This window comes from Anser cygnoides, chromosome 2 (genome assembly GCF_040182565.1).
Source record: "Anser cygnoides isolate HZ-2024a breed goose chromosome 2, Taihu_goose_T2T_genome, whole genome shotgun sequence".
Classification (NCBI taxonomy): domain Eukaryota; kingdom Metazoa; phylum Chordata; class Aves; order Anseriformes; family Anatidae; genus Anser; species Anser cygnoides.
In genome coordinates this window covers 127,775,818-127,798,280 of record NC_089874.1, presented here as the reverse complement: position 1 = coordinate 127,798,280, position 22,463 = coordinate 127,775,818, and the positions used below count along the sequence as shown (strand labels likewise).

General features: G+C 35.4%; 1 protein-coding gene across 3 annotated transcripts in view; it reads right to left on the bottom strand.

The window, feature by feature from the left end:
- PREX2 (phosphatidylinositol-3,4,5-trisphosphate dependent Rac exchange factor 2) overlaps positions 1-22,463 on the bottom strand; it is a 176,295-nt gene that overhangs the window by 61,519 nt on the left and 92,313 nt on the right. For all 3 annotated transcript variants that reach the window (XR_007168405.2, XM_048077004.2, XM_048077003.2), the window contains 10 exons: positions 21,149-21,266; positions 20,083-20,267; positions 16,776-16,937; positions 13,652-13,874; positions 13,096-13,303; positions 7,201-7,380; positions 4,318-4,412; positions 2,224-2,306; positions 1,792-1,882; positions 145-273 (listed from right to left, as the gene is read on the bottom strand). Coding sequence is in view for 2 of the 3 variants with exons in the window: in XM_048077004.2 (XP_047932961.1) it covers positions 145-273; positions 1,792-1,882; positions 2,224-2,306; positions 4,318-4,412; positions 7,201-7,380; positions 13,096-13,303; positions 13,652-13,874; positions 16,776-16,937; positions 20,083-20,267; positions 21,149-21,266 (1,474 nt within the window). In the remaining variant the exon portion in view is untranslated. The remainder of the gene's footprint in view (positions 1-144; positions 274-1,791; positions 1,883-2,223; positions 2,307-4,317; positions 4,413-7,200; positions 7,381-13,095; positions 13,304-13,651; positions 13,875-16,775; positions 16,938-20,082; positions 20,268-21,148; positions 21,267-22,463) is intronic.

Genomic DNA, 22,463 nt, shown 5'->3' with positions numbered 1-22,463 from the left:
TCAAATTCAGGCATTTTCCATTGACAGAATGGTGTTCTGCAAACCTTGCCTAGCAGCAACATGAAGCAGTTATATCTTTCCCCTTCCTCTTCCCAGGTTTTCTATCATAAACTGTTTGTTTACAGCCATGTTGTACCTACTAACCTTCAACAAATTTTCTGATATTCTGGGCAAGACTGCGGACACTGCTGGGAAGGTTCCAAGGGTCTTGTTTGATGTGGAGTCGTAGCCTCTTTGGACAGCTAAGCTTCGGTTCCATTTCCTGCTGAAACTCTATGCAAAGATAAAAATAATATTTTTTTTCTGTTTAAACCTCCTGAGAAAGTCACAGGAAGACTCTTTCTTTCTAAATGTTTTCACACCTCATATAGGTTTCATCTTTTTTAACTCTAGTTAAAGTTAGGGTGACAAGTCTAACAATTGTCTAAGCTCCCTACTTTATCAAAGGAGAGAGAGAGCAGTGCTCCCAAACATGATTCTTTCTGAATGAAGTACGTAAGGTAGAAGGTGCCTGTCTCCATGGAGTAAGAGAGAGCATAGAACTTTTAGAGGCAAATGTCAGCAAAATTAATCCAATCAGAAAATTAAGCTTTCCTTAAGACAAATTTAACTATTCCTTAACCTAGTCTCTCAAATCTCGCAATGTTCCTCGTACTGCTCCTGAAGATAGCGAAGACCAAGAGTAAAACATTCAGCTTGTCCATATCTCGTGTCTAACTGATTATTTATTAAATCGCTGAAAGGTTAACATTTTGTTCTGTAAGTTTGTCATGTACTTAACCTGAAAAAATGAGAAACTTAAGTAAGCAAGCACAAATGTTCTAGGTTCATTCTCATTGGTCCCAAAATTGGAAATGAAAAAAAGTAAAGAAGAGGGAGAAGAAGAGGAAAGAGGAAGAGGAAGAGATTATGCTGACTTCCACACAAACTCGCTGAGGCTTGAGGCTTCATAAAACCAGGTAATTTGTGTACAGTAATTATGTTCTGTTGACTTCAGCAGGATTTTGGTGATCTATAAAAGTCAAAGATCCGCCCTCTGGCCATCTACAATTAGTTTTCTTTGCCAAAAGATATATATGCAGGCTCAATAAAATTGTAATAAAACCTACTACACAATTATGCATACTTATACAACAGTCTGTCTCCTGTTGTCTCCTTTTTTTTTTTTTAAGCTCAGTTCACTAGAAGTCCCTTGCATTTTTCATGACAATCTTATGGCTATCACCATTTGTTTATTTATACACTTAGACTTAGCAACTATGTAAGTGTTAGCTGAGTATCTGAATTACATGCAAAATTTCCTTAAATAATCAGTAACACTTAAGTTAAGTACATATTTGATATAAATATGACTGTGACTATAAATTTACATTTTCAAATTATTTATAAATCAGCTTCACAAATAAAATATCTACAAAAAAAATACTAAAACACTGGCATTCATATTAAAATAGATTGGAAATTGCTTGATAAGTTGAGACAAAAATGTAATAAAACACCTGCAAAAAAAATAATCCTGCTTCTTACTTCAAAAACCTCAGCAATTCCATAGTCAGTTCAGAGCCTACAGTTTAAAGCTGACTTTCCAAGAAACCTGAAATTCTTTTATATGTTGTGCAAGTTTTCCACTAAGAATACAACCTACTTGACAAAAAATTTAAAAATTGATTATTGTAGAATATGGCATGAATAAGCAAAATCAGTTTTTTAACACCCAGCTCAAGGAACACACAGCCATACCCGTATACCTTTAAAGCTTCCTTTTGATTCTGATAATAGAATTAATTTTACCTTGTAGGCCTCGGCCTGGTGTAAAGTACTTTGTCTGTTCAAAGGCCCTCACCACAGCTGGTCCTTTCAGAAGATTGACAATTGAATCGACCTGTTGGGATTAAAGTTCTGTGAGAAAAATATTTTCTATAGCAAAATTTTGCAATTCTTTCTTTAAGAAACGTGAACTAGAAAAAAGCCGCTTTGGACGCTTTCTTATCTAATAGCTATAGTTAAAGCTCAAGGCTAGATAATGTTAATAAATCTAAGGGCCTGTTTAACTTGAAATTTTGAACTATTTACAAAAAACAGAAATAGAAGGAGTAAATACATACCATCCCAATAAACAGTGGAAAGCAAAAGTAAAAAAAAAAAAAAAAAAAAGTATTTGCTAAAGACATCTTAGCTCAAACATGGACATTAGTATTAAAGCCAATAAAAATCATCTCATACTTGACCAAAAAGATGCTCCAAACAGCTATGGAGCTTGTCTTGTTTATCATGAGAGATTCGAACACTTATGGGAAGCTCATCACCTGAAAAATATTTTAAAATTAAAAATTGTTTAGAAGTCTCAGCACATTTTCCAAAATCTTTATATCTTGGATAATCTGCTTTGCACACAAACTTTTACTTAGGATTATACCCATCATGGTTCTAGGCACAGAAACACAAGTCTACAGTGTGTTATTCAGAATCCTACAGCATACAACTGTTCTCCCTATGTATTTTGCATTAAGCAGTCACTGGATAATATAGAAGTAGCTCTTAGAGCTCTTATTCAAAACCCAACTGGACATGAATCTGGGGAACATGTTCTACATTATTGCTTGAGGAGGGGATTAGATTTGATGATCTCAAGAGGTCGCTTCCATCCTCAGCAATTCTACGACCAGAACACAGGATTCTTCTGTGCTGGACAGCACCCTAACTACCAGACTAAACAGCTAAGGAGTGTGAAACTGTAATAATACATGAGACCACAAAGTCACTGAAATGCATTCACCATGAAATTTTTATAGGGATTGTACTGACACTTCACAATCTTAATGCTCTTACTATTGAAATCATTCTGACATTTTGGTATTAAAACAACAGTACAGTATCCAAATCTTGTATTTGATACAAAAATTTTAGTGGTACAGAGAAAAGTATTTCCCAAGACAATACAAAGGAGAGGGACTCTCCTAGGTCACTGCCCTCAGTCACTTGCACCCTCAGACAACAGGTGATGCAAGTTGAACTTTTTCAAAAACTGTGAAAAATTGAGCTTAAAACTGGTTTTCCTCCTTGCTGTTGCAGTGACAAATAACAAGTAGCCACTTGATAATTTATAACCCAAATTTATTCATGGTCAACCTAGACTCATTTTTCTTATGTCACTGAAACACTTAAATAGCACTTTTGTCTCCTTGCTTTTTCTTTTTTTTTATCTCCTTTAGATGTCCTTACAGACAGCAGTTATAACCCTACACAGGATTTTAATTGTAACAGATGGAGCACAGTGCCAAAGAGCCCTGATCTGGAGTTAGCCAGGCTAGTTTTGGAACTAGGAGAAAATTCTGTCATCGGGAGAGTGGGAGTTTCACTGAGTGGCAAAATTAATCAATGTGAACACTGTATCCGGACTTGGCTAGCAGAGATATTCTTTTAGGCACCCCAGTACCTCAGCTTGTTGCTGCATTAGGGCATATTAACTCATTCATATCCTAAGTTAAAGACCCTATGTTTCCTCTTTTATTAACAGTTGTTTATGTCCTTCATCCTTTTCCTCTGTCTGCTCCACTCTTTCCATTTCTTGAAAGTAGCTGACTAGAGTTACATTATTCAAAAGGTATCTCAGATACCTTGGGTAACATCATCAATACTTTCCTATCCCAATTGAAAATTGATGTGACCAGCAATAAAATTTGCCTTCTTTATGGCCAAGTCTCAGTGGTGGCTCAAATTCAACTAATATGCCCTGTTCTTTCTGTTCCTAAATCATTCCCAAATGATAAACTCCCAGCTTGGAGCAAATATTTTTATTATTAGTCCCTGAGTATATGACCTTGTACTCCATGCAGTTAAATCCCATCTCAGTCCTATTAGCAGCTGCATTTATTTAAATTCAATTTGTCATGGCATAAACAAGAATGTGCTTCTATGTGGTCTCACATTCCTTCCTACAAACATACACAGCCATATCCTGCATTCTGGGCACTGATGCAGGCTGGGAGAGCATTCTGGACTCACCTAAAATGCTCCTTACTCTGTGCAACATAATGTGCTGTCAAGGTCAGGGCATGAAAGTGGTTAAAAGCAGCCACTCTAAGAGCTCTAACTAATTCAGTCTATTTACAGAGATGCTGGAATGTTGGCTGTCTTTCACAGAAGGACTCTTAAGTGCAGCACTAGCTAGGCAGAAACAAAATGATACACTTCTATTACCAAGGAGGAAGCAATTTTAAAACAAAAGCAGCAACAAAACTGCCAGGCAAATGAAAAAGAATAAAACTGAGTAAAAGGAAGTGATGACAGGTTCATAGCTGACTTTTCTAGACATACCTGAATCCATTTCATCACTGTGAAAGTAAGAACTGCATTGACTGCTACAAATGCTGGTGAAGGAAGCAATGGAGTTCCTGTTGCTGTTGCAATCACTTGGAAAACAAAACAAAACAAAAGTCATGTCCTTTTACACAGGCTTTATGTCAAAGTTATGGACATTCTCTCGCTTTTCTCATTTCTGCTTTAATGATGAGATGGTCTTTACAATTGTTTATCAACAATAAAGATCCCTATACTTAGGCTATCATATAATTTGCAATCCTGGTAGGACTCAGAGGGCAAGGTTTCCAGAACAGATGATTCAGTTGTCTTCCTTCACCTTGCATGTGAACAAGTACTTTAAGACTGAAAATATACACTTTCAATTCAAACGACCAAATTTTCTTTCATGAGTGACAGTTTTTAAAACTGTGGCCTCCAACTGCTTAGTAACTCCACATTTAAATACTGTACTCCTAGTCCATAACTAATACAACATGATGAAGTACTCTGGTTTATGACTTGCAAACTACAATCCATAACAGATTTAGAACAGATTTAATCAATTTCAAATCCATTAAACTCAAGTTACAAACTACTTTTCCCTGCCAGCCAAAATATAGTCTATAATCCCATCTTTTACAACTGTTCCTTCTATGAAAGATGTATAGACATTTACATCTGTGACTTCAGTGCAAATTTTTAGGCATACAAAATTTCACCCATATTGCTCTAGTAAGGATATACGGGGATTAAAACTCTTTTTTTTTCTGCTATTTTCTCTGCTGTAGATATTGCATTCATTCACCTCATCCTCTCAAAAATGCCCAGAGCGGTTGTGGATGCCCCACCCATGGAGGTGTTCAAGACCAGGTTGAACGAGGCCCTGAGGCCCTCATTTCAATTCAAATTCTTCAACAGTGAACGATATATTCAATACATGAAGACCATTTAGTTTCACTGCAGGAAATGCTAGGGTAATTATCCAGCAGAGGGAGTCTTAAAAACCCTAGTGAACACAAGGTTATGTATAAATGTACCTAAAGCATGTTTATATGTAATAATCTGTTTCTGGTTTTATGAATGTGGTGTACCATACACCAAGATATACATATATATATATTGCTGCAGTTATTCATGCATCCACAAGTTCCCTACCTTTTTTTTTTTCTTTTTTTTTTTTTTTAATAGAAGTTATCTTTTACTAGTTTTGGCATACTGACTTACATTTTGGCCTTGTAGCCAGCCAGGTAAGTGAGTGGAGAAAATGTTTAAGTGAAGCAATGTTACATTATTACAATCAGATCCAATAAATAGGTGAAAAGACATCAGTAACAGCATGTTCCTAACAGAGGGTGAACAGTCCCAAGGAGTATTAAGAATTTCTGGCTGGATATTAAGAATGTTTTCTAACTAACTCTACTCACATATTAAAGTCTCCAAAGGGAAGATGAAGGTTATTTAAAACTGGATTGTTCCAAGCATGAGAAAATAAAACACATGAAAATTAGAAACAGATCAGATGTAACTACTTAGCTATATCATTTTGCATCTTTACTGTGTTGTACTGCAAGGTTTTAGAATGAGGCTCTACAACACAGAATTAGGGCATTCTAACAGTTGAAATTAGCGTACAAGTTCTTATAATGTTACAATGGCATAATGTGATCTCTTAAATTTTAAGTATTGTCTGATGTAGTTCCTAAACAAACAAACAAATCCAATCTCATTCTACCAAATGTTCTAAACTCACAGATTTTGTGATTATTCTCCATACAAAATCCTAGATTTTATCATTCCTAAATAGCCAGAGTAGACTACAAATGACTACTATCAGGATAAAGAAAATATTCTAAACAGTTAGCTATCATTTCCTAACTCACACTTTCTTTCTCTACATGTATACTCAGTGCCAACTGTGGTATTGCCCACTCAAGCAAGTGCAGGAGACTAGAGTTTGACACATCCCGAACATGCAGAAACCCCTAAGAATACTTCAGATGCAACTGCACTTTGCTCGTGATTTCCCCATCCTTAGAATGAGATGGACTTGAGCTGTGCAAATTACCTCTACATTTATTTCTGCTCGAATTTATATCTATATTTCTATTTCTACTCTGACAAAAAGTTCCTATCAACCACTCTGCAGTAATCAAATATTAGCTTATGAAAGAGCAACACAGAGATCTCAGCAACACAGCATTCTGTAGAAAAACTGACCCTAGTGAGATTTCACTTCCCAAGCATAATACTGAACCATGATAATGAACACATAATAAAGCCTTATTTTACTTGCAGCTAAAATTTTAATTTAGATTTTATATCAAGTGTAATTAACCAATGCTCTCTAAGCATCAGAAGGTTGTGTTTATAAAGACCTATGCTTGCTATAATTACTCCTCCCTTTTCAAAATTCTTTGTATTTTAATTCACAGTAAAGGTGATGTATTATGAATTCTAGATGTGGGATGATGCTACGATATTGAGTAGAAGAAGATAATGAATCTATGTTGAGAATTAGATTAATTTTTTTTCCTTAAGATCAGCAAGAGTGGTGGCTGTGGCATCTAGCTTTCCATGGCAGATATTTGGTTTATTGTTGGGGAGCATCATAACATAAACCATTTCTGTATGTTATAAAAAGAGTAATCTAAAGAAAAGCCTTACAGCACTGGCTGCGATATCCTATTAAGGTAAAGGATACTGAGATCTAATAACTAAACTGTGATCAAAAAAGAGTTTATTTTACACACCTTGTAACATATCTTGATGACAGTTATTCCTCTGTTAGAAATGTCAGAATCATTATATTTTGAAATTCTTCATAGTCACTTGACAGTATACAAACCCACAGTCTTGACTTGGTTGACAGATGAACAAAAATAGTATTAGTAAAGTTACCTGTAAGAATCCCTGTTGCTGATGGTATCATGACCAGAATCTTCTTGTTCATCACCTGTCACACTGAAACAGACTTTCTTCCCATTCCTTTCTCCCTTTTCATTATCACTGTCTGCTGGTATTAAAGGCTCAGGCGTTTTACGTTCTGATTTGGGAGAATATGTTATTGAAGAAAGAAGGCTGTGAGACACACACACACAAAAAAAAAATCAAGATATTGTAATATTTTTCAAAAGTGAGATACCAACAGGCTATTTCTCATCAACATCCTTCAAATATTATTATAAGGTATGTGAAGGGAGTATCTTAATATGAGGAAAGATTTAAAAATCTTGAAACGAGGAAAGAAAGTGGAACATTCTGCTACTGAAAATGGTAACAGTTTATTCAATCACGGTTTAATCAACAAAACCCATCAGCATTACTAAATATTCAATTCTATATGAAGGCAAGATTCTACTTGGGGAAGAAATACAGCCTATTCTTGAATACTTGGAGTCACATTTTATATTAAAGGAACTATTTTTAAGCATGAACCATGTACTTGTCAGCATAAACATTGAAAACAAACCAAAGAAAATATCTCTGTGAAAAACATGTATTTTCTTAATTAATACTGTAGCAGATATGACAGCCTATATCACAAGCTATTTTACTACGGCATTTTAAGAATCATTACTAACATACCTGTATATTTCCTCACGTTCAAAGTGTCTAAGCTGCTATCACTAGTAAAACTGATGATTAATCTACAAGCTTATGTGAAGAGCACAAAAATGACATCCAGTCAAGAACAGAGAACATTACAAACTGCTACATTTGGAATATGCACAGACATTGGAAGCAAAAGGTTCATATTCTTGAATGACTAATTCATACTGATAATGAGATGCTCTAATTTACTTTCAAGTTCAGAACAGCTAATACAGACAATTCTGCTTTAATTTCTATCACTCCAACACTCTGTTAGAATAACATTTTCAAACCAGTATTTGTATGGCAACATTTTTCCTGCTAAAACTACTTTCTAAATTGTCTTTTTTTTTTTTCTGAAATCAGAAGACATGGATTTATGATTTTTTTTTCTGTTAAGTACTTGAACACAGTAGCAGGGTTTTAACTTAGGAGCTGTCAGAATGATCAACACTGGCAAATTCAGACCAAATGCATAGACAATCTTGTTACACATTTTTACTTCTGAAGGGAAACTACAGGAGATGCATATTTTTGTGAATAAAAGTGCTGCTTTTATTTTTATTAAAAGGTAGCATTCAGAATTCCTTCCTCTACTCATTTCTCACAATCCATTATGAAAGGTGGGGAACTCACCCATTCTAATCTTAACAAAATGACAATTTACTTAACTTTGTTCAGCTACAGTTACACTAGTAACAAGCTATTGTTTTCTCCACTATTTTCACAAAGATAATCTACCAGAAAACAACATGATTCTAAGCTGTTCTTGAAAGCTTCAGTTTCTGGACTCAGAGCAGTGACTTTTTGCATACAAAACATGGACATTTTCTACTGTGTTCAACTACAACATTTTTGAGTACACACAGTTTTCTGACTCACAGAGTCAGGGCAAGAAATTAAGAACTCATACACCTTGGAAATGCAATAGGGTAGACTATCCCCATAACGCTGTTTGTTTAATGTGTAGCAATGAACACATAGCTCAAACAGCATATCAAGCTCTGCCTCACTGAAATCATGACGTGATAGATGTTAACATAGGGTTTGACATTAACTTGAAGGAAACAAGGATGGGAAACAAAGCTTTCTAGCAAATTCTGTGATCATTTTTGTATAGCTTGCTTCTACTAAAAGCTAACCAGAGACAATTTATCCTACATAGGATAAATTATCTCCTTTCTTAGGAGGAAATTCTTCACTCAGAGGGTGGGGAGGCACTGGCACAGGTTGCCCAGAGAAACTGTGTATGCCCCGTTCCTGGAGGTGTTCAAGGCCAGGTTGGATGGGGCCCTGGGCACCCTGATCTAGTGGGTGGCATCCCTGCCTACAGCAGGGGTGTTGGAACTAGATGATCTTTGAAGTCCCTTCCAACCCAAGCCGTTCTATCACTCTGTAATACATATAGGAAAGGTACTGATCTGAACTGTAACTAAAATGTAGATAGATTATCTACACAAAACCCATAATTCTACAGGATTTTAAATCCACCCATCCACACTAGAGACCTATTTTGGGTCAGTTCTTCATACTTGTAAAACTGATTAATACAGAATTTTCTGAATACCAAAATACAACAAGAGTTCAAAAAGGGAGTAAATAAATTCATGGCAGATCATTCTAACCATGCCCTTAAAATAAAAGGTCAATTCCAAGAAGACCATATAGCACTGTCTATTAGAAGACGAGGTGAGGTAAAAACAACGATTAATATATGCTTCTCTTTTTTCTTGTGTTCCCCTTATCATCCAGTTCTAGGAAAACAGAAATGGTCTTTGGGCAGATACATTCTAGTAACTTCTTGTGGATTTTGTTGTTGCAAGAAAGTAATTGAGAGTAAGAAACAAACAACAAGCATAATGAATTGCAATTTCAGCTCGTGAAAATATCTTCCCCTGAGTAATTATTTGTCAAGACACAGACAGACTATTATATCCTGTTCTTTTATGTGACTGTTTAGTCACTGCTGCCAAGATCTCGGTAAAAGACTGATGAAAGTAGCTGGAGCTTTTCCTAAGGGAGCTTTTCACTGTCTCCCAGCAGGCAAGCTCTTTTTCTAAGGAAAATTTTTTTGCTGAACTACCATGAACGAAAGCTGGAACTTTGGATAACAGAGTTCTGGTGCTGGTAGTTCTTGAGGTCAATGAAGTGCTTTTAGAAACCCAGTTCAGGGATCCTAAAACACACAAATCCAAACCTGGTCTCAAAAAAATCACGCACATTAATCACGCTTAAACAGACTTTTATTTTCTAAAGTGTTTCTTCTTTTTAAATATAGAATATGAACTTTGTACTTTCTTTGGAGATGGTCTACCCCCCAATAAATTATCTTAGATACATCTTAGAGGAGAAGCGTGTGTATGAGCAGTAACTAATAACCAGGAAGTCCCTTTAACTATGAAGAAAATTTCTCCATTTAATGGAGAAATTTAAAACTTCACCAAAAAATCCTCATATGTGGAAGTAATCTTATATGAAACTCGAATCAACACAATTCTAAAAGTATGTCAGAAACTAAAACCCATTATGAACTGTCTATGCATTAAAAATAGATATCCACATGCAGTAACAAAAAACTATGCAACCTTTCCTGAGTGGAAAATGAGGAAACATTGGAAAATGTTCAAGCATCTTGTATATTCCCAATGGACATCTTTCAAAAAACACCTGGGATCGTGGGAGCATGCTGGGTCCATGTGAACCAACAACACAACAAAGTCTCCATATAAGAAAGCAACCGGAAGAAGCACTGATTCCTGCATAACACCTCCTGTTAATGGTGGGCATCTGGCAACAGTACTAAAGAAATACTGTGATATTATTAAACTACTTGAATGAAGAGTCAGTAGAGCTTTGAGAGGCTGTGGGAAGGGAACAAATGTCTTTTTGTCTGTACCTCTCTTTCTCTCTCCATCAGTACTTATTCGAGGAGCCATGGTGGATGTTGTTATGAAGATAATGCTAGCAGTGTGCAATCTTCTCTTTCATATCCTTTTCCCATAATTTATAAGCTGTTACAGACCTGCTCTTCAGGTGAAACACTTCTTTTTCAGTTCTCTTTCATTCACTAACAGATAGGAGAGGTTGGACAGATAATACTAATAAACACCTAGATTTTGGGGGTAGAGAAACAGCCCGTTGCTGACCTCAGCACAGAGCAGAGACATCTAGTAACATGAAGCAGCAATAGTTTCTCAATGCTACTATTATGAAAGGTATAAAATACTCATTCAGTAGCCCAAGTTGTATCATTTAAATTTAGAATTGCACTACTGTGTTCTTATTTCCTTTTCTGAGAAAACTACAGGAATGAGTATCGCTTATAATAGGCAATTCAGGAAATAAAGACATGAATTTCATTGTTGTCCGTGTTGCAAGAGAAAATAGATGTTCTACAGTCTTTGTAAAGTTCACAGATGAGTGTGTTTAAGCATACGCTCTTAGCTGTTGAAGTATGAATATTTCTAACTAAACCACAGCTATTCCATTATTCTACCTTATTACTCTATCTTTTGTTCTTAGTAATCCTAATGGTTCTCTCAGAAGTTAATTAGTAGCTCTAACTGTGTATTCTGATATAATACGCTATGTACTGCTTAACTGCTCACACCCAGATAGTCCTGGCTTCCTCCTTTCCTGTTCAGCACTTTTAAGTAGGTCCCTTGGCTATCCCATTGCCTGTATGGAACTGCTTTCCTCCACAACAATTATACACTAGTAGTCCACTCAAAGTCTGTGAGGAATAAAGCGTGAGAAGGCTAATCTTACAAATAGTAAAAAGTAACATTTGCTAAATAACTTTGTGTGCCTTATTCACGCTCTATTCACTGTAAGGTCATTGTATTGGAACTTTATGAAAGAAGAAAATGTGAAACCTTGTGTTTACTTTCACAACTGTGTGACTTACAGAATGAATATATATAGATATATGATATTCATGTATACACAATATGCATATGTGTCAGTAGATATACATGAGTACAAAGGAAATGCTAATAAATTCATGTGCTTTTACATCACTAGCTCAAGGGAGTGGAAAGGAAAGGCGTGACAGACTGGTAGCTGGAGCTTCCTGAAATATTGACTGAACTTCCGTATATATATCTACTGACTTCCCTGAGGAGCAGTGACAATACAGGTTTTGTAGACAGTCATTTTTTTCACTACGCCCAAACACTGAAATCACATTAAATTTAATTAACTGATTTCATCATGATAGTTAGCAGAACTACTTAAAGGCACAGAAAGCAACTCTTTCCTTAAAAAGAAATAATAATAATCAGGCTATACTTACTTTCATTCCTATTAAAGTACAGCAATACATTACATTTACTTATTACTGTGCAACTATTACATTACTACTACAGTAATACAAAAAAAAAGAAAACTACTTAAAAATAACTATGAAAGGACAAATTGTTTTAAAGTCCTCAAAAACAACAGGAGAAGCAATGACATACCACTTGTCTAAACTCATGAAAGGTCATGAAAGATGAGCTTTTAAACTCTAAAATGTATGTAATTTATATTTTCAAAAGAAATAATTTCTGACATTTACATAAGGGATCTTTCAAAACTGAAACACCTATTATCCTCCTTCATCCTCATCCCAAGCAGTCAACTCACTTATCTCAAATCTGGAAAAGTAAGTTTAAAACCCTTGTCCTGAATTAGAACAAACTGTGATGTGACTCTGGGTATCCCACATTCAAGACAAGTGTCCTAACCACTCAAGAGTGGCTTTCTCTAGACCTAGAGTCCTTCATTAAGGCTAATTTGTTTTTGAAAAATGTCTATTAAATTAATAATCTTCCTGAGGATGAAAAATACTTTGCCTATAAATTCATCTTCAGGACTATTTAACAATATCTGATGAGTTATGTAGGAGCCATTTTTGTACCTCTGGCCTTTGTTTCCACTCCTAGTGAAATTTTAGATGACATGTGGGCCTCATATTTCTCTCACCTCAAAATTATTAGTCCATTCTATAGAAAAGCTATAAACTAATGTGGAAAAAAAATCAGGTACACTGGAAAAAAGCGAAGAAAAAAATATAAAATTAACTATGCTTAAATATTTTGCTATATCACAATTCTGTCTGTAGTCGATATTAATCCCATACTACAAAAAAGGGATACCCAGATTTATCTGTATCTTCAGTGGAAAAATTAAAGGCAAGTCCAGACAGTAATATTCACTTACTCATCTATCTGACAGACACATGTTTCCACCTCTTTCAGTGCAGTCTGTAATTTGAACAGCAATTTCTGATAGACATCTTGTGTTTCTAAATCTTCTTCTTTTAAGAGGTACCTCAGACCATGGCCCTCTTGCTGGCCAAGAGACTGTCCTGAAGGGGCAGCCATAGTAGTAATGGTGTGCTGAACATAAACCATGGGATTCAGTTTACCTGGGAATAATACAAAGAAGTTACATTGATACCTTTTTTAACATAAATTTTGAAGTTTGTAAAATATGTAATAAAATTTGAAATATTCCTGCTTGAAACTTCATGTAATTACTTAATTTTGCATTTTATTTTGCGGAAAGTCAAGCTATTTAAGGAAAAAATTGGTGTGAAATTATGACTAGCCCTTATTATGTTTCAAAACAAATCTAAGTCTTGAAAACAGGAGGATTTCATAAAGGCTTGTCCTTAATTTTAATATTTGGAACATCAACCTAAACTACTTAGATTTTAACATTCTGTATCAGAAGAATAGACTAGAATTAGTTCCTTTATTCTCAACTGGCTTACCTTGATCAGTGTTTTTATTTTCTTTTTCATGAGAAGAATGTTTTCTGCTGTCTAACTGTACACCAAAGGCACTCCCAACAGAAGTTGAGGTTTTAGGGTAAGACACTTCCATCACATTGATATGGCAATTGGTCGGACAGAAATCACTGCTGTGAAGTGGTGAAATCTTTGACTTAGCTTGCTTGAAGGTGGGCCAAGCTCTGTTTTTTAATACTCTCGAAAACTAGACGTGCGAAAGAAAACAAAATTTTGATTAGCAGCTTTTGATATGTCAGCACTTAACTGTCAAAACTTGAGTATGTAACTAGAAAACAAATGTTTAAAATACTTCAGTCATCCTGGCTAGACCAAATCATAATTTCCATCTTTACATATGAAAGATAAAATATTTTTCATTTTATATTTCTGGGGGGTTGATTCCTTTATTTTATTTAAGTAAATGGTACCTTTTATGAATGTAAATAGCCTTGTAACAAGGAGATAGAATTTATTTTCCTCAGAACATAATAAAATATTAACAGTGTTCCTGGGGAGGAAGTCTAGAACTGCTCTATGATCCAGTGCTGTACTTCACATAACACTTATAAACATCTGCTGCCACAGGCATATTCAAGTGAATGTCTTGCAAGAATTTCTAAACTTCTAGCTCAAAACTGTAATAGAAACAGATATTGTCTTACAATATGTCTTACAGCAATTGTAAGCTATAAATTATGAATTTCATATACAGAAAGGATGAAGTACCCCAATGGTATCCTGGGCTGCACTAGGAGCACTGCCAGCAGGTTCAGGGACGTGGCCCTTCCCCCTTGCTCAGCACTGGTGAGCACTGAGAAGTACTGTGTCCAGTTCTGGGCTTCCCAGTACAAGAAAGACCTGGACATAATGGAGAGAGTCCAGCAAAGGGCCACAAAGATAATGAAGAAACTGCAGAATCTGCTGTGAGCAAAGGCTGAGAGAGCTGGGACTGCTCAGCCTAGAGAAGGATCGGGGGGATCTCATCAATTTACTCCAAAGGAGGGCACAGAGCCAGGCACTTTTCAGTGGTGCCCAGTGACAGGGCAAGGATAAAAAAAAAAGTCAGTATTGCATAGATCTTTGATGTTACCTCAGTTACGGAGCATGCAAAGATTTTTTTCAAAGTTAACTTGTAGAGGGTCCTTCTCTACTAAATAGCAGTACCAGTTCAATTAGTCAGGCTTTGGCTAACACTTCAGCTGAACAAAAGGTATGTCCCGAGTAATAACATTACTTTTCTGCTGGGATTTAAATTTCTGTTTATTTTGGTGTCATATTACTTCAGTCTGATGAACACTTTATTGATAAATTACATTCAAATCTTCACATTAGAACACGATCTGGAAGGTTAGAAGAAATCCAATTATGGAATTGTTGAAAGGCTGAAGAATGCACAAATAGTTAAGAAGGGCACTGAGGACATTCAACGATGAAAATGTTCCTGCAAGCAGTACATATTTCACATCTCAATCTCCCACACATCCTGCTCCAGAGAGACCAAATGCCTGGCTAAGATTTAATCAGATCATAAGTCAGGCCCAATTTTTTTTTTTTCATACATGTGTTGAGAAACATCTGGGATTCATGGCACTGGACTCCAAGTTTATTATGAGCAAAATGTTCTGATAATAATAGTAGTAGGAACTGCAGAAATCTATGGGGTTTCTATTTATAGAAATCAAACTTGCACAGTGAAACCAGGAGCCAAGCCAGGCTCAGGCGTACAGAAAGTCTTCAGTAACCATGGTTACCTTTACCTTGCCAAGAAAACAGCGTATCTATCCCTGCAATTCATTGCATTATTGATTGTCACTAGAAGCTCTAACTGTGAAACTATTAATTTTTGAACGAATGAGCTTAAAAGTGCAGTTTGTATCAGCAATGTCTGCTTCTAGACAGCACAAGTACAATGCAAACTTCCCTGTGGCTGTTCAATTCATATCCAGAATAACACAATAAAATTTCATTTACTCTCTTGGCCCCCTGTAAAAGGACTATACATTATTCTCTCCCTCTTTTTCTTTTTTTTTTTTTTTTTTGTTACAGGAAAGGTATAAAATACTCCATGCTACTCAAACCTTAAATATGCTATTATCAATGTTCCAAGTAACGAATTTGCTTTCAAAACAATACATTCATTTTGAATCAGTTTTGAAAACATGGAAGTCTACAGTTCAGGCAAACAACTGAAAGTCTGGATGTTAAATAATGCAGTATCAGAATCCTATTAATGTCTTCTTCTGTGACCCAGCTCCTGAGTTTATTCCATTTCTTAGCAGAGACCACCCTGAAAAGTACTCTGGAAACCAGCTTTTTGGCTTTCACGCCTTACTGAATTATCCTTACAGGTTTCCCTCCTTTTCCTTTGGAGAACAAACAAACAAAAAAGTCTTCTCTTTACCATTTAGGACAGTGTGAAGCTTCTACACTAAACCTCTCTCTTACTTGTTTAGTTTTTGGCCTGCTTAGCTAAACGACTATAGGAAAATACCCTGGGGGTAGCTAGAGACCATATACTTCAGGTTATTTGTTCATTTCTATCTCCTTAATCTAGATCTCAGATGTATGGAAGTCAGAAACTTTCTGCTTATTTTGTGCTATAAAGTTTTATTAACACAAGTTAATCTAACAATTCACAGAGCTCTTAATAGGCTTGCTAGAAAACCTCATACCAATTTGAAGGGCAAACGAGATGAATAAAAGGATAACAATTTGGTATTTAAAATTAAGATAGAATTAAGAAGTAAAAAGTAATTTTGATATTATTGCTTCATTTTTGGTTAACATCAGCAAATTCACAGTATTGGTCTAAAGCATGCTAGACCGTTTGCAGGAAATACGTAGTTGATTGTATCTACAACTGAACACCGCAAACGAGAAAGGATATGATTTACCAAGTGTATAAATCAGGGATGATAGAAAGCACAGTTTAAAAACTATTTATGCAATTTCTTAGTTTGGGCATTCACACCTTACTATAGCTAATCTTTCAGCCATACTTTGCCACCACAATAAACATTTTGAAGAATGATTCAAACTATACCGTTTTTGTCTATTTTTTCCTTAAAAGACAAATATCACACAGCTTAAGACATGCTGGTCATACCTTTTTATAACTAGAGATTCTTCGGTAAATATGCTCAATTTTCTCACTGCAAATGACACTGAATTTACTTTGAAGCTCAGTGGGGATCACTTCATTTAAGGAACTGAGGCTGTTGCAGTTCTGCACAAAATGCTCATCACTTTTTGCCAGTGCTTCCAGAATCTGAGACAACAAAAACAAGATCGTTACTTTACAAAATGAGATGACTAAAATAATCCCTTACTTATCATCTCCTATAATTAAAGCTGAACAGTCAGATAATCAGTTGCCTTTTAACATTACAGGCAATGCTACTTCACAAAAACTAATGAAACCTGGGAAGAAACCTGAAGATGGTTTCTTTAAATTTATCCCTGGCATAAGTTGCATCCATAACAAGCACCTTCACTCGGATAATGGATTCACTACTAATGTCCTACTAATGTAACCAACATGGCTCACCTGGAATTCATTATTTGCTGTATTTACAACAGCACATATTATGAAAAGCAAGACTGAAAAAAAAAAATGAAAAAGCATACAAGAAAACAGTGTTATCCTTTTGTGTATTCTTTATATATAAAACAGGAAATAGTGAACAGAATAAGCTATACCAGCCGGCAAAGACTGAAGATCCCTGGAAGTATTCAAGACCAGGCTGGATGAGGCTTTGAGCAACCCAATCTAGTGGGTGGCATCCCAGCCTATGGCAGGGGGGTTGGAACTAGATGGTCTTTAAGGTCCCTTCCAACCCACGCCATTCTATGATATGATTCTGTTATAAGTCCTGCCATTATAGAAATAGCACTAGCAAACGATGGTGCTAGAAAACTGGAAAAAAAAATGTGTTAAACAGATGAGGGTAGTATATAGCTCTTTTTTGAGTGAAAGATTTATTTCAGGAACTGAAATTCACTGCGACACGTAACATCGTACATCCCTATCATTGGTTGTGTCCAACTCTGAAGATGTGTTTGAAAAGCACACTCAAAGTAATATTATAACAAAAGCACCCAAAAATCAGATCAATGCACCTAAATAGAAAAGGCTTGCACTTTAGAGATACACAACTTTTCTTAGGCAGGTAACTTCTTTTAGGTGCCTAAACTATCTCAAAGCAATGTCTCTTAAAAACTGGAAAATCTTTCACTACCACAGAAGTTTAAATTTCTTTAATGACCTAATATGAAGAGATACCTTTTTCAGCTGATACCAGACTGACTGCTTCAGCCAGTCAGTCTATACAGCAATTTGACAAAAGTAATCCCATAGTGCTAATATTACACCAGCTTGCAAAGAACTATGAACAAGCAATACACACAGAATTAATCCATCATAAGAATTACATCTACAATTCACTTCTGCTACAGTTCATTATTCTTCTATCCATCATTGCAGCTGTAATAAATGACTTACAATCCTGACTAATTTAGAAAGGTTTAGGGAAAAAAATTACAATCTGCAGAAATTTTGGAGTGCAAAATCTGAAGTTTTTAAGAAGTCACAAACTATGCACGACAAGACCCTGAGAGAAATTTTTCTCAGGTCTCCAGCTGGATGAATAGAGGAAAGCCTTTAACTCTTTGCTACAAAGTTTATGTATGGCATTAAAACAACACAGTCACGTTGGTTACACTTATAACTTTCAGGTTTAATTAATAATACAAATTCAACAATTCAAGATATTTTTTTTTTTATCTGTCCATTAAATTAAATGGATTCAAAACTAGTAACTTTTGTAATACAACTTTGGTTACTTCTCATGGTAACACAGTAAAGCTTTGCATAGTATGGGAAAGCAATCCAAGATTACTTCATTCACCTACTACATATGATGCAGAATAGATATGTTTAAAAATGCAAAGCAACAAAAAATACACAGCAAGATGAGAGAGAAGGATATGGAGAGAAGCAAATTCCTAATTGAAAGTGCATAAAAGTTTATGTTTAGGATACTGAAAACCATTTGCAGACAGCTATAGTTGATAAAACATCACTACAGTTTTTATTATTGCCTTTGAGGAAAGGGGCCTGTTTTTTGTTTTTGTTTTTTTTACCACTGGACCCTTTGTAGTCACTATCACTATACTTTTCTAACAGTCACATAATTAAAAAACAATACAGAGATGTAATCTTTAAATAATTAACCAACCTAAACCCTAAGGGTGATGACACAACATTATTTATGGCCACAATCTATATGCTGAGAGTACTTCTCTTCTTAACTACTACTCCATATACAACAATGGAAAAATATTTCTTCAGCGGTCAGTAATTGATACCTCTAATATTTTATATGAAATTGTAATTACAGCAAGAATTAACAACTTTAAAGACAGTGACTTTTGGCATTAACTTGACCAGCTCTTGCAAAGCTTGTCATGTTGGTGCAAGAAGTTATTCCCTTGTTTGTCAAACTAGTCTGCTCCAAAGAGAAGTTAGGGAAAGGAAATATGTAGCTTCAGTCATTTCAGTAAAATACCAGTATTTTAGCTTACACTTCTGATGGAAAGAAAGCAGAATAAGAAATTTGCAGATATAAATACACTTCCCCAAAGTATGGCTTTTCATACTTTTATTAAGTATATTTTTTAATATCCATAAGCGCATGAAAAGATAAAGAATACTTAATAAAAGGAGCTGTATTACTGTATTATTTGTCAATCTGACTCAGACAACACCAGCTATATGTAAAAAACCTTTATGATCACTTTCATGACAACTGCAGGTTTTACCATTTGGAAATATTCACCAAGAAAAAAACTCAAACTCTAAAGTTGCACTTGCTTTTTTCTTCATGTGTGATTTTGCCAGTGTTTGCCTCCCATACATACAGAGCTTTATTTTACTTTAAAACATACACACACACACAAAAAAAATATATAAACAAAAAATAACATATGAAGCTACTTCCATTACTGCCACTGGAAAAAAAAAAAAAGATAAAAAAAGTTGCATAGGCAATTTTGATGAGATAAAATAACATTTGGAAACTACAGCCTGCCTTCACAAAATTTTGACATTTCATTGAATCTTTGACTTTCTTTGAAACTTTATTTGATAATTAAGAGAAAAGGGAGAGAGGTAGGGAGAATAGAAGACTAAATTTCTCTAATGTTTGTTCAGTTTAGAAGCTCAATTTATAACTACACCGTAATTTACTTTGCTTCCTGAGTACACAATCATCCTTCAAAATGTCAGAGGGATAAAGGTGACCAATTACAAGATATTAAATGAAATACATATAATCCCAAGAATAAGCAGAAGAAAGATGTTGCTACATTGGTATTCAGCCAAGTAAGAATTAACACATACAATTGTTTAGTACCTTTGCAGTCAAGCTAAAAAATCCCTTTGGTTCAATCATTTTTTCTAACACATGGCACTTTATTCCAGCTGTGCTGTCATACTCGTAAACCACTCCATACTCCAGGTGAACATTGTCAACAGTCAGGCTTACATGATCTTTCTTCCCATCAATTATTGCCATAGTATTAAACTTGTCAATCACCTCTAGAATAAAGAAAGTAATACAAATCAGTTGAGGAGGGTTGGCCACTGAAAACTGAATTGAAAAAAAAAGGGGGGGGGGGAGGCATAGGCAAACATTCTAGAAATACATATGGTCTGACCATTCTACTTGAAAATGTACAGCATGTAACCCAGCTACCAGGTGAGTGATTTAAAATCAGAACACCAGTGGCTTTATGAATGCTAAAATACAAAATTGCTAAAGAAGCATGAACAGAAAGTCACAACAGTCTTTCTTTAGAAACAGTCATTGCTGAAAGGGACGAATTCAATTTCATTGAAAATCTAGACAGGTAAAATACAGTAACAACAAAAATACAAAAACTGAGAAATTCTAAATAAACCAGAAGAAAATTATCAGAAATGAAACCACTACCCATTTACCCAGAGAACACAGATACAGTTCACATGCTAACCACCTCTTTAATTATCATCTTTGTACAAGCACACGAATCCAGATTTATCTGAATGTCAGTTGCCTGAAAATAATCTGAAGGATACCTGATTTGTTATTTCTCATGCAGTAGTCACTAACTCATCTAATTTAGCCTTAAATGATTACTGGTGTTGAAAATAATTCGGGTAATTCCTAGGATTTCACATCCTATGAATGAAAATTGAAAAGATTTTCCCTGAAGTGTTCACAGAAGCTTTTTCTTGAAATGAGAAATGTAACAATTTTCAAGGAACAGCATGTTAAGTTTACCTCCTTAGAATACATGAAAAGGCAAATCCTTACATAAAGCACAACTTACTGTCTGCCTGCAATTTCATCTCTGAAAACAAAACCACTGCCTATATCTTCCTTGCTACTTACACCAACATTCTGAGCAACAACAAAATCAAAACAAGCCATCACATACCTTCCACTTTGCAGTCAAAGGCATCTCCTCCATCATCTCCAGAGGGCTTGGCATTTGTTTTCTGAAGATCTTCCTGTGCGCTTTCAATGCTGTTGTAAATCCACTGGATAGAATCTTGCTAAAAAAAAAAAAAAAAAAAGGAAAATCTTTACAAGCACAATTGATAGCAACTTATCCCACTGCTCTCAAACACACAATAGTTGCTTTAATTCCCTGAATATCATATCTACTGCCTTCTGAGCTTTGAGTTCAAAATAATATTTTGAAAATTACAGAGAATTTTGGCTTTGGCTAAAACCATCTGAAGCATTTAATTTTTATTTTATTTTATTTTAAGTATATACTATCATGAGACAGTAGGAAGTCTGTGGCAGTATGACATCCATCAGTTTCGTGTCTCTGCCAAAAATAATCTAAGACATTTCAAATCAAACTGCAGATTGAAAAATATTTGAGACAAGAAATTGAGAAAAAATCAAGAGAACAGTTCCTGTCTTGCTAAATCTGCTATGTATCCACAAGACTGGAAAGATTACAGAATGCTAACTGAACATGTGGTATGTCCACCTAATCTATCACCCACGTGTCACTGGCAACAAATTTATACGCTACACCCTAAATTACTTGTATTTGTCTTTTTGATAGTTATTTTATTAGATCTGTTTTATTTTCCCACAGATTAGTAAAACATGCTAAAAGGACAGAATCTCAGGCAAGTCCAGCATTTTACGTGACTGACAGACATGTGCGTACAGGAATGGTGGCTTGGTCATACAGCCTATGAAGGAGCCACCTGTAAGCCTTACACCTCATTTTCCCCCCCTCACTTGTTTAGACATACGTCCATCACATCCTCTTGGAAGGGCCTATCAAATATGGCATCTACAGAATGCTCTTCTCTTCCCCATACATTTCAAAAGAAGCTTGACACTCAATCACTCCCTCTCTAACAGCTACAGCAGAACAAATGGCACAATCATAATCATAAAATCATTCAGGTTGTAAAAAACCTCTAAGATCATCTAGTCCAGCCTTTAACTCAGTACTGACAAGTCCACCAATAAACCATGCTACTCAGTTCTAAATCAACACGTTTCTTGAAGACCTCCAGGAATGGTGACTCAATCTCTTCCCTGGGCAGCCTATTGCAGTGCCACACAACCCCTTCATTAAAGAAATTTCTCCTAATATCCAACCTAAACCTCCCCTGGCACAACTTAAGGCCATTTCCCCTTGTCTTATTACTTGGTGCTTGGTAGAAAGGGCTCTCTTACTTCATGATTTGAATTTAAGGTGGCCTAATAGAAGGACTAGT